General features: G+C 41.8%; 2 protein-coding genes across 4 annotated transcripts in view; both read right to left on the bottom strand.

The window, feature by feature from the left end:
- The window catches only part of LOC109467076, a 2554-nt gene extending 1632 nt beyond the window's left edge, over positions 1-922 (bottom strand). Inside the window, exon 1 of the mRNA XM_019764981.1 lies at positions 881-922. Coding sequence (XP_019620540.1) covers positions 881-922 — 42 coding nt within the window. The remainder of the gene's footprint in view (positions 1-880) is intronic.
- Positions 923-1211: 289 nt separating this feature from the next.
- On the bottom strand, positions 1212-12081 carry LOC109467125. 3 transcript variants are annotated; one of them, XM_019765058.1, is made up of 12 exons: positions 12023-12081; positions 6704-6796; positions 6381-6533; positions 5972-6043; positions 5378-5440; positions 5035-5210; positions 4340-4466; positions 3300-3620; positions 2688-2872; positions 2283-2476; positions 1763-1923; positions 1212-1594 (listed from the first exon to the last, which is right to left on the bottom strand). In XM_019765058.1, exons 2-12 carry the CDS (start codon positions 6771-6773, stop codon positions 1533-1535), a joined length of 1584 nt encoding a protein of 527 aa, XP_019620617.1. In that variant the 5' UTR covers positions 6774-6796; positions 12023-12081; the 3' UTR covers positions 1212-1532. The 3 variants fall into 3 exon arrangements, with proteins under 3 accessions (XP_019620617.1, XP_019620616.1, XP_019620618.1); XM_019765057.1 differs by lacking the exon at positions 12023-12081 and adding an exon at positions 10873-11049; XM_019765059.1 differs by lacking the exons at positions 6381-6533; positions 6704-6796; positions 12023-12081 and adding an exon at positions 6145-6231.
- Between the last annotated feature and the right edge of the window lie 229 nt (positions 12082-12310).

Below are 12310 nucleotides of genomic sequence, written 5' to 3'. Positions count from 1 at the left end.
ATGCTTGGGAAGAAGTCACATGAGTTTGGGCCCCCTAGCGGCTTGTTCTGGAACTGCAGGGCACTTTCTGGCGAAATGTTTAAAAGCCAATAAGTCCAGACAGGAACAACATATTTTCATTTATTTTTGGTGTGTAGGTAGCTGAGAGAGAGATGTACATAATTAAATGCAAATTATGCAAATGAGGACTTTATTTGCATAATTAATGAGGAAATTCTATAATTACAGTGTTTTACATTATACTACTACATGTATGTAACCTATGGCAGGCGGAACTTCAACAGATACTAATTATGCAAATGATGACCTAATTTGCATAATTTAATGCGAAAATTCTATGATTTCGTAATGGTGAATGATGAGAATGTCATACTTGGGACATCTGTAAGTTAATCAAAAGTTAACATACATCACGATGCATATATCATGTTAATGCAGAGGTCATTTCCACAATTAAAGAAGAAATTTACATTTACATATCAAGATCATATTTCATGGAGGTATGAGATCTCGGAATTCTAGTCATTCATTCATTCATTCTATAATTCATTCATTTATTCATATCACGGTAGACCGGCATCGAAAACCATGAATTAGAAAGCACGTGGCGACCTTCTTGACTTGAAGTGGTCACAAGTGTTCAACATTCACTCCAAATCACAAACACTCCAGCGAACTGCATTCGCACTAAAAACAATGAGGCATGTTTTGCAGTTGAACTTCTTTATTGATGATACAATCATGCTACATGGAACCCCCGGTGACAAGACAGTATCACGTGTCACTTGGATCTTTCTATATTGTTGTTGTGACATAATCATGATTCATTTATGGTGGCACTACCCAGTACAACTGCATTTTCATTCCCTTAGCCAATCACCCTTCTATAGCCAGAAAGCGAAGCTATCTCGTTGTTGAACATGGTTGATACCATGGATACTGGTATTTTCAATCTAAGAAGCAATTTAGATTCTTTTCTATTCTTTCCCAACATTATCGTGTATAGTGTAAAACACTACAAAGAAGAAGTGATGTATGTTTGACAGTTGTTTAATCGATGATGCAGATTGCTATTGAGTTGCTCTTGGATATAGTACTAGTATGCGATCAAACTGTCATTAATCAACTACATAATTCTATGCAACAGCCCTAAACCTAATGAGCCACCTTCTAGGATGATATCTAAAGTATGGATATTAAATGGCACAGTTCATTCAGCTTCATTCTATAAGTTGCACCTACACAGAAGTGGGTAACATACAAATGTTCTTTTGTGGAAAATGTTCTAATATGTTGTTCTATCAAATGAATTTCCATTCTACAATCTATTACATGTGCTGAGGACTACCTCACTGAGTAGACAGAGTTCACGTAAGTAATATAGCTAATATTGCAATAGCTAGCAAAAAAGGCTTTCATCTAAAATAATGATTTGTAATCGTCAGCAACTTGCTCTAACTGCGACTGCCGGCTCTACATTGTGACTTCTCTGTATGCTGATGGCCTCAGGCGGACATATCAGCTAATATCAGCTAGCCGTCACAGGTCTTGATGAAGATGGCCATGACGTCAGCAATGCCCACATTTCCCGGATCTGTATCGGGTCAAAAATGACAAGAACATGATGTTATAGTTCTTTTCTATACCTTGATTTCCACGAGGAGGTTTAGAATCATCAAATCCCAAACCAAATTCTCGGCTAACCCTATGCCTCTCCAACAATCGATGAAATGTTTCGAGGACAGTACAGGAAGATACTTACCTCGCTCAAAATTCACGCTGGTGGACCGCTTGGAAAACAGGATCCGCGGGGTGCCAGCAGTCCTTTTCTCCCAAGGACAGCCGTACGAGTTTCCATCAAGGACGACCAGCCAACCGTTATCAGCAGGGCAGCCTCCGTAGTTTCGGTTGATGAAGAATCGCCTAATTAACAGATTTATGATCATATGGTCACATTGATTCCCCCAAAATAATACTTTAGAGAAACCATGACAAATCAAGCCTCCTTGGACAAATGAAAATAGTTATTACCGTGACTCTATATGTTCTGTCTCAATTGCAAGGATTGCAATTTATCAGGTGGTCGACTTAAGACGTATCACCTGACCATAGGCTGAAAAATCACGTTGTATTTTCGCTTCAGCCACCAGGGGCTACTAACCTCAGATGATTCACCGTATTGTTTGAAAGATATCAGGTCCAATAATCTACACGTTTTGTTTGATGCTTATCCCTTGAATTGTGTGTGCTCTGTTTGTCTGAATCTGGTGCACTTAACTTACCTATTAATGCGCCAAGCCACGTCACGGTGTCCTGAGATGGAAAAGTAGTTGGTGGGTGCGCTCTTCAGGTCAGTCCACGGCGATGAGATGACACGGCTCTTGGAGAACCAGCTGTGCTTGGTACTTCCCGCCCCGTTGAAGATGATGTCCCGAGTTTGCAGTGTTGGGCTGAACGTGTACAGGGACACCTTCACCTGTCAAACAAAACCGTTAACGTGTTAGTGTTGTTGTATGTTGACAAAGTAGGAGCTCTGGTTGAAGTAGTAAGGCTCTTTTTCTACAAATGGTTTCTACAAATTGAAAGTTTGTCTTTTTTTTTTATTCTCGATGTCTCTAAACAGTCAACCCATCAGGTTATCTCACTCTTTTCCCTTTTTTGCAAAGAAAATGCACCTTGACTATTACCTGCTTAATGTTCAGTGATGCCCAGTTTCCATCGATTTCCCTGCTTTTGTAGTGTCCGATCGCCGGAGACACTGCCAGTTCACTGGGCAGGTTGGCAGGGGTGTTGAAGTCCCTGTTCCACAGGCTGAAGCTGTCACCCGCGTAGCTTTGGATTTTGTACGCCAGTCTCCAGCCACAGGCTGCAACTGTGACGAAACAGTTACTAGTATTTTGACATTGATTCGTGAAAACACCCGGCACAAATTTCTGATGAAACATTTCCTGGAAAGGTCATTGCCTTTCTAGCAAATGGACAACATTTTGGTGTAATCCCCCAAAAGGTAGTTCTCGCTCTACCCTCAAATTCATTTTGTTTGATCAATTGAAAGTAACACAAACTCTCTCAAAGAAAGAGTAGGGCGGTCATCACAATGTTGACAATGTTCCAATCTTAGCTAACTCCATAGAAATTTTAAAACATTTGAACGAGGGCTGGGTAAATATCATCATCATATCATACACGCTCTTGATCATAGGCCACCGTCCACAGGCACCATGCCGTATTTCCTCTGATGTAACACAGTGTCATAATTAGCAGACCCAGAAAATGGAATGTGAAAAGAATGTTCTTACCAGTGCAGGCGTACTTGACTGCCAGGTACTTGGACGACCCAGGACAAGGATCCCCGAACACGCTGTCGGAGGCCCTCACAGAGCAGCTGGACTTTCCCTGGCAGAGCGTCCTGACCTGGGTCAGGCCGTTAGGGCTGCGGCATCGGGTGATCATGGTGCTGGTCGGATAGGTGGGGCAGATACGCTGGGAGAGTCGGCCGTACAAGGCGGACACGATGTTGAGCTGGTGTCCAGCAGGGCAACTGATGATCAATGTTTGGTGTTCGCAAACTCGGGCCACGCTTGTGCGCCCTGTGGTTGTACCTGTGCCTGTTCCTGTACCTGTTTAAATGATGACATATACTCAATCAACATGCCAAGCAACTCATTGTGAATAACCCTGGCAATTCAACCTTCCATAATCATCGCGGATAAAGATTGTAGTCACATATCATGTAACTCTAAATGGCACCCCCTTCCAACTTTCTAGGCAGCCATGAATCTGAGATTTGGAGTTGTATGATATTTGTAGTTAATCCCTTTTCTCTCCTAAATGAACCTGTTTGTCCTTTTCCAAGGAAAAACGTATCGTCTATTTTTCAATGTGCCCTGGAGAGGAAACCTCAGACATAAGTTTACAACAGCAAATATAAACAATCCAAAAACAAACAGAAACAAAGCAAAATATGTAAGTCGGTACAACACCAAATGAATGATGAAGGAATGACAAAACCAAAGAAACTTAAAAGAGTCCGGTGATCGTACTTTAGCCCATTAGTATTTGTCTTATATTCGTTTTGTAGTTTGTTCTAGTTTGTGGTATACGATGTATCGATGCCACCATTTATTCTATACCCTTAGAGCAATATAAATTTATATAACACTTAAAATTTACAACCATAGAATGTCTTGATGAAGGTAACAATGCACTTTTATTCCTATGTCTGTCATGTAGCTATATAACTTAAGACTCAGAATATGACATCGTGATATGAAAATGTACTAATTGTCTGAAACTGATAGAAACACACGAAATTCCACATCATGTAAGACGAACTCACGTGGTACAATCTGGTAGACCTCGTTTGCCCAGGGTCCTCCCTCACCGTCGGCTTGGCAGGAGGTGGACGTTCCGTACTTCTTATAAGTTTGCAGAGCATTTGCCGACGAAGCACACCATCCGCCAGCCTATACAGGATATACATGTACAGCAAATGCGAAATGGATCAAAATGAGACGAAATGGGACGATATAGAGGTAAATATGAAGCAAAATGAAACAAAGCAAAGGTACATGATAGAACCATTTACAACAGAGTGAAACAACTAATATACCGTGAACCTTTGTACTTGAATGTCAAAAGACGTTGGACCTTTTTGCCTCGCAGGAATGAAAACAAAGATACGGTTTCATGACAGCCTTACAGTTTATACAGTAACCCTCATCAGGCTGTATGGGGTTCGTTTGGTGCGTGGCATTTCAGGACTTGTTATCGAAAAAAACTCGTCCTAGCCTACCACGTACACATGTCTTACAAGTTACAACAAGTATGGAATTTTACCGGCACTGATTCACTGCGGACGGTAGAAGTATACTGGGTAGAGACCGAACGGATCCCAGCAACATGTGTACTATGTTTGACATGTGTACATATATACTGTGTCTGACATATATTCTGATACGCCCCTTTATTCCGTACAGATACTCTTTAGATAAGTCACAAAAATGCATCAGTGACAAGAGGGTTCAGGCGCACCTGGACTGCGAACACCGTGTATCCCCGCCTGGTGGCAGCTTCTCGACACTTCCTGATAGCTTCAGTACGTAAATGGTAAGCTCCGTCCAGGCCGGGGTCCTGTCCTTCCAGTGTAGGGATGGCGCGGTTCGCAGTGTCCTTCCAACACCCGAGACGCTGCAGCCCACTACTGGATGCTAACAAATAAAGACGTGGCAAAAATGTACATGGTTGTAAAACTTGAATTATATTATAAGACCATGATAATAGACATAGCACTGTAGTATGTATGTACCCAGTATACATTACATAAACGTTCTCACACACTCTCGAAATATATGATGATAAGAAATGGTTTGCTGACCTGTTTCCTGGTGACCACGGGCAACTTGTTGTCCTTCCTCCAATGTTTCTTCAACAGAATCGACTAGAAGAAATATAGCAATTAATTGTAGCCCAAGGCTACAGTGCATTTCTTCAACTTTCTTAAACATCTATTCTGACATATACACCACGATTTTGTAACTATAGTACCCATAGCCAGGGCACTTCGGTGAATATGTCAGAAGCAAATGTATGCTAGACTTAACGATTATATGATCTGCTTCCATGTAAATGCTTGAATACCCCCTTTTTTGTTTACGTGCATTAACGTGAATGGGCACTGACGTGGAATTAGATAATTTGGTCGCAGCAAACGGTGTCTAGATCTGAGACGTCATTGTCCTCAAATATCTAATCAAATCTGTTTGGAATGGAAGGGGTGTTTGTAGGAAACATGAGGTTTGTGACTGAGTCATTCACATATATGCCAATGGACTATTATGTGTTTTCGTCTCCTCTAGCTCTGCCACATGCACGTACAAGTCTAAAAGACATGATTGACTAAAGTAAAATCGATAGCTTTAGTGTCCACAGTTCAGAAACCAGTTAAAACACCATGCACTTTCAAACTTACTGCGTGCGCCCATCGAACCCTCCGCCCCAAGCTCTTCATACAGTTCTCTTTCTTTTGCTTCTTCAGTCAGATCTAAAAATGAAAATGAAAATTAAAAGAATAAGATCAATTCCAAACTACGAAGTACAAATGCATGATGTTTGCAATTTGCTTCAACTTTTGAGTAATAGTACCCTCGAGGGTTTCCATCAGGCGCCCCACTTCATTGGAGTCGATGTTGACTTCATTGGAGTCGATGTTGACTTCATTGGAGTCGATGTTCTCTTTCTTCTGCTTCTTCTTCCGCTAGATCTAAAAATAAAAATCAAGTATAGGATCAATTCCAAATTATAAGTATAAGATCACTTCCAAACTACAAATTAGAAATGCATGATGTTTGCAATTTGCTTCAACTTTTGAGTAATAGTACCCTCGAGGGTTTCCAGCAGACGCTCCACTTCATTGGAGACAATGTTGACTTCATTGGAGTCGATGTTGACTTCATTGGAGTCGATGTTGACTTCATTGGAGTCGATGTTGTCCCGTTTCTGCTGGGGTACTTCTGCTGGCGACAGGACGTCGTCTGTAACATCGGAGAGAGTATCAACAACATTTCCATTTTTATATGACGAGTCAATATCTTTACTTGATATTTCTACATGTATCCAGGAAATACAACTTATCTATACATATGATCATCCTTCCTTAAGCCTATGTACACCACTTGTGTATGAGATAACCAGCTTTACACACCTCCGAATACTTCAGTAGTACGTCCGACCAGGAACACCAGTCCCACGGTCAGGAGCAGTTTGACAGCCATCTCAGACGTCAATGCAACCGATACTAAAACAGAAAATGTTTCACTGATATTTCAAAGCAAGTGCAAGATGAATTCAAACATATCCTATCAAACTCAGCATAAAATGTCTTGAAAAACTGAAACACTGTCGTGGATTTGTCGTTCTTTCCCTACTCAGCGGTATGATAACTTCAAACAACATGGGTGGGAGTAACTTCAGAATTCGTATAAAATATGAGTCAAATGAAAACGGCAATAACTTACTTAACCAGTTGGCTGCGCTTCGCGAAAGAAGTATCTGTGTATGAGTGTGTGATTCTTTTCTTCCGAAATGGGCTTCGGGGCGTAGGCAGTTTGGTTAACTTTCTAAGCTTAAGCAGATCTGCCAATCATGGCTTTTTTAAGGATAATGACTCATAACAGTAATGTGTGTCGAGTAAACTGAGTTCTTTGATTGGTGAAAAGACTTCAGATAGAATTTCGGGGAGGAGCTTCGGAAAGGCTACATCGCTTCTAGCAAAATGACACAGGCGCGCTGGGTAATCAACCGTCAGGACGACTCAGCAAACCGTCCGCTGCACAACAATGGAATAATATCCCCATAAATCCTGTTTTCAACTGACAAGTACAAGGTACATTGCACATCGAGACGGTGGGGTTTTAACCTGTTCACATGCCTCTGCTCACCTCCAAAGGTGTGATTCACCAATAATGATAGATGTCAGGCAATGGATGCTTAAATGGCGCCCTTATAGAGATAGAGCACTATCACTACTCACAACTTGAACTTTAGAAAATGGTATCTTCATGTAGCAATCAGCAAGGTCTAATTCAGCGCCAGACACCGAAATATTTTCGTTTAACGAAGGGTGGAATTCGCAAAGCTTTCCTTAATCCTCACCAGGGATGGTAATGAACAAAGCCTTGCCAAGGAATCAAGGGTTTAGTCAAGCTCTACGGCACCATTAACACTGAACAAAAAGGAGCGGTGGCTCCTTAATTCCCACGGCTAGGTGGCATCATCCTCGGCAGGTATGCCATCTATGTTGGGCAGGGTTGGATTGGGCACATCACTTTTAAAAGTTCACCTTTGACGTGTTTGAATAGCGAACGGTCTCATTGTACTGCTGTAAGTGACCTTTCTTTCGTTTCGTGCCTCCACTACGCCAGGAACAAGTAGGTCCATATATGTCATTCATCCCAATAAATTACCACCAATACTACACTTATTGCAATTAATAGTCTAGCCACGCCCATCAACTACCCCCACATTGACTCGTATATGTCATATTTTCCACCCAACAAAAGAAACCTCTCTCTGAAGTAAATTTTTGTAACTTTTCAGAGTAACGCAGTTGAAAACCAGGAGAGTAATTAATTTGGTGACTGACAGAAAGCCTATGTCAGTCGTAAAGCTTTAAAAAACGGGTTTAGCCTCTTCAGAGCTAACAGCCATTTAAGCATCTGCTTCCTACTGTGAAAAAACTATGCGTAAGGAGTTTCTACGTGGCGTAGAAAACTTTCCTCAGTCATCTAGAATTTGTGCAGTGAATATATTCCCACCTGTGAGGCACAAATCGCACGGCGATCTCAGAGATATTTCAGCGCTGATCTTCTAACGAATAACGTCTACATGAAATGAGGTCGAACTTGTCCGATCACTATAAATATTGTGAGGGAGAGTATTGGAATATCAAGGTTAGACCTCTAACATGGTAGCAGGTATAATACTCGTACCATGAACAGTGTCATGGGATCTTCAATGGTGAATTTCTTGGATGATAACCGGAGAGAAAATTCTTCCACTGCTCATTGGTATGACAACTTCAAACAACTTTGGTTTGGTTTGGACTAACTACAGAACTTGTATCAAAATATAGTCAAATGAAAACGGCAATAACTTAATTACTTAACCAGTTGGCTGCGCTACGCGAAAGAAGTATCTGAGTGTCAGTTTGTGATTCTTTTCTTCCAGCGGCCTGACCGAACTGGGCTTCTTCGGGGCGGAGGCAGTTTGGTACTTTCTAAGCGAATCTGTCAATCATGACTTTTTTATGGATAATGATTCATATCAGTATACTGTATGGAGTAAACTGACTTCTTTGATTGGTGAAAAATACTTGAGATAGAATTTCGGGGAGGAGCTTCGGAAAGGCTACATCGCTTCTAGCAAAATGACACAGGCGCGCTGGGTAATCAACCGTCAGGACGACTCAGCAATCCGTCCGCTGCACAACAATGGAATAATATCCCCATAAATCCTGTTTTCAACTGACAAGTACAAGGTATATTGCACATCGAGACGGTGGGGTTTTAACCTGTTCACATGTCTCTGCTCACCTCCAAAGGTGTGATTCACCAATAATGATAGATGTCAGGCAATGGATGCTTAAATATCGCCCTTATAGAGATAGAGTACTATCACTACTCACAACTTGAACTTTAGAAAATGGTATCTTCATGTAGCAATCAGCAAGGTCTAATTCAGCGCCAGACACCGAAATATTTTCGTTGAATGAGGGGTGGACTTAAGAAAGCTTTCTAAATCCTCACCCGGGGTGGTGATTAACAAAGCTTTGCCAACGAATCAAGGTTTTAGTCAAGCTCTACGGCACCATTAACACTGAACAAAAAGGAGCAGTGACTCCTTTAACCCCTCCCACGGCTAGGTGGAATAATCTTCGGCAGGTATGCCATCTATGGCCATCTATGTTGGGCAGGGTTGGGTTGGGCAAGAGTTTGGGTGGGTTGGGCACATCACTTTAAGTTCACCCACTTTGACGTGTTTGAATAGCGAGCGGTCTCATTGTACTGCTGTAAGTGACCTTTCTTTAGTTTCGTGCCTCCACTACGCCAGGAACAAGTAGGTCCATGTCATTCGTCCGAATAAATTAACACCAATAATACACTTATTGCAATTAATAGTCTCGCCACGCCCATCAATTACCCCACATTGACTCTTATATGTAATATTTTCCACCCAACAAAAGAAACCTCTCTCTGAAGTAAATTTTCGTCACTTTTTAGCGTAATGCAGTTGAAAACCAGAGGAGTAATTAACTTGGTTGCTGACAGAAAGCCTATGTCAGTCTTAAATCTTTAAGACGGGTTTAGCCTCTTCAGAGCTAACAGCCATTCAAGCATGATAAGTATCTGTCCTACTGTGAAAAAAACTGTGTTAGGAGTTTCTACGTGGCGTGGAAAACTTCTCCTCAGACATCTAGAATTTGTGCAGTGAATATATTCCCAATGTGAGGCACAAATCGCACAACGATCAAAGAGAAGTTTCAGCGCTGATCATCTACCAAATCACTTCTACATGAAATAAGGTCGGACTTGTCCGATCACTATAACTTATTGTGAGGGAAAGTATTAGAATGTCAAGGTTTGACCTCCCTCGGCTAGGTGCTATCATCGTCGGCAGGTATGCCATCTATGTTGGGCAGGGTTGGGTTGGGCAAGAACCTGGTTGGGTTGGGCACATCACCTTTCTTTTCACCTGGGCTCAAATTCCAGGAATCTTCTGTTTTCGCGCTCGCGTCAATTGTGGGGTGTCAAGAGGATATCATTCATGAAGTAAAGTCAATATTTTGACAACAACGTGACGTTCTAGATGAACCTTTGGTATCAAGCGCGTTTAAGTTCAACCACTTCGGCGGCGTATTCGAACAGAAATCGGTCTCATTGTACTGCTGTACGTGACCTTTCTTTCATTTTGTGCTTCCGCTTCGTCAGGACCAAGTAGGTTGTTCATATCTCATACATTTATATAGAGTGCTTTTACTCAAAGTAATAGTCTGTTCATCTCCATGAATTATCCTACCTTGCCTTGTAAAGATACTTCTTTTTCACCCACCAATGAAATCACTTTCTGAACTAATTTTTCAAATCTTTCCAGCGTAACGCGTTGCAGTTCAAAACCATAAGAATCATGAAGTTGGCCTTACTTTTGTCACTATCAAAACCAAACGTAGGAAACTGTTCTAGTCTTTTCATAGTTAGCAGCCATGCCAGTACATGCTTTCTAGTTGACAAAATCTATGTGTAAGAACTTTCTACGTAGCGTGGCAAACAATCCTTGGAGATAAATAATTGGTACTAACAGTACATATATTCCCACCTGTGAGGCACGAATCGCACCGCAATCGTAGAGATACTTCAGCGCTGACCCGCCACAGAATCGCTACTGCTTGAAATGAGGTCGAGCTTGTCCGATCAGTATAGGTTATTGTGAGACGAGTTACTAGTAATTGAAAGGTCAAGGTTTGACCTCTGACATGGTAGCAGGTATAATGCCTCATCTTACTGATGAATGAACAGTGTCATGTGATCTTCAATGGTGGAAATTCTTGGAAGACACCCACGCGCGCACCGGAGAGAAACTTGTGCCGTCTTCGGAACTACAGGCAAAGATTTGCGACAATATCGAAGTGTTTCTAGATCTAGCCTGGGTAACATCCTAGTTAGCTTATCGCGGATCCATCTCCCTCCCCCTCCCCCCGCAGGTGGCATAATCTTCCTTGGCCCCTCCCTCGGCTAGGTGCTATCATCGTCGGCAGGTATGCCATCTATGTTGGGCAGGGTTGGGTTGGGCAAGAACCTGGTTGGGTTGGGCACATCACTTTTCTTTTCACCTGGGCTCAAATTCCAGGAATCTTCTGTTTTCGCGCTCGCGTCAATTGTGGGGTGTCAAGAGGATATCATTCATGAAGTAAAGTCAATATTTCGAAAACAACGTGATGTTCTAGATGAACCTTTGCTATCAAGCACGTTTAAGTTTAACCACTTCGGCGTATTCGAACAGAAAACGGTCTCATTGTACTGCTGTACGTGACCTTTCTTTCATTTTGTGCCTCTACTGCGTCAGGACCAAGTAGGTTATGTTGTTCATATCTCATACATGTATAAAGAGTGTTCTTACTGAAAGTAGTAGCCCATTCACCTCCATGAATTGTTCTACCCTGCCTTGTAAAGATACTTCTTTCTCACCCACCAATGAAATCACTTTCTGAACTAATTTTTCAAATCTTTCCAGCGTATCGCGTTGCAGTTCAAAACCATAAGAAGCATGAAGTTGGCCTTACTTTTGTCACTGTCAAAACCAAACGTAGGAAACTGTTCTAGTCTTTTCATAGTTCTAGTCTTTTCATAGTCAGTAACTGTTACATGCTTTCTAGTTGACAAAATCTATGTGTAAGAACTTTCTACGTAGCATGACAAACAATCCTTGGAGATTAATAACCGGTACTAAACAGTAAATATATTCCCACCTGTGAGACAGAAATCGCACCGCAATCGTAGAGATACTTCAGCGCTGACCCGCCTTCGAATCGCTACAGCTTGAAATGTGGTCGAACTTGTCCGATCGCTATGATTTGAATGAATAGTGTCACGTGATCTTCAATGGTGGAAATTCTTGGAAGACACCCAGGCACACCCAGAGAGAAAGTTTTGCCGTCTTCGAACTACAGGCAAACATTTGCTACAATTTCGAAGTGGTTTCTAAATCTAGCCTGGGTGACATCCTAGTTAGCTTATGACGGCTACCCCCCCCCCCC

Source organism: Branchiostoma belcheri, unplaced genomic scaffold (genome assembly GCF_001625305.1).
Source record: "Branchiostoma belcheri isolate BF01 breed outbred unplaced genomic scaffold, Haploidv18h27 scaffold175, whole genome shotgun sequence".
NCBI lineage: Eukaryota > Metazoa > Chordata > Leptocardii > Amphioxiformes > Branchiostomatidae > Branchiostoma > Branchiostoma belcheri.
This window is presented reverse-complemented; position numbering and strand designations above follow the sequence as displayed.

Excerpts from the sequence above, each read along its gene's own strand:
- LOC109467125 (XM_019765058.1), bottom strand. The coding sequence starts at position 6,773 with ATGGCTGTCAAACTGCTCCTGACCGTGGGACTGGTGTTCCTGGTCGGA. Across the intron at positions 3,621-4,339 it reads GGTCTACCAGATTGTACCAC|GTACAGGAACAGGCACAGGT; the intron begins GTGAGTTCGTCT and ends TCATTTAAACAG. Across the intron at positions 1,595-1,762 it reads CAGCGTGAATTTTGAGCGAG|ATCCGGGAAATGTGGGCATT; the intron begins GTAAGTATCTTC and ends GACCCGATACAG.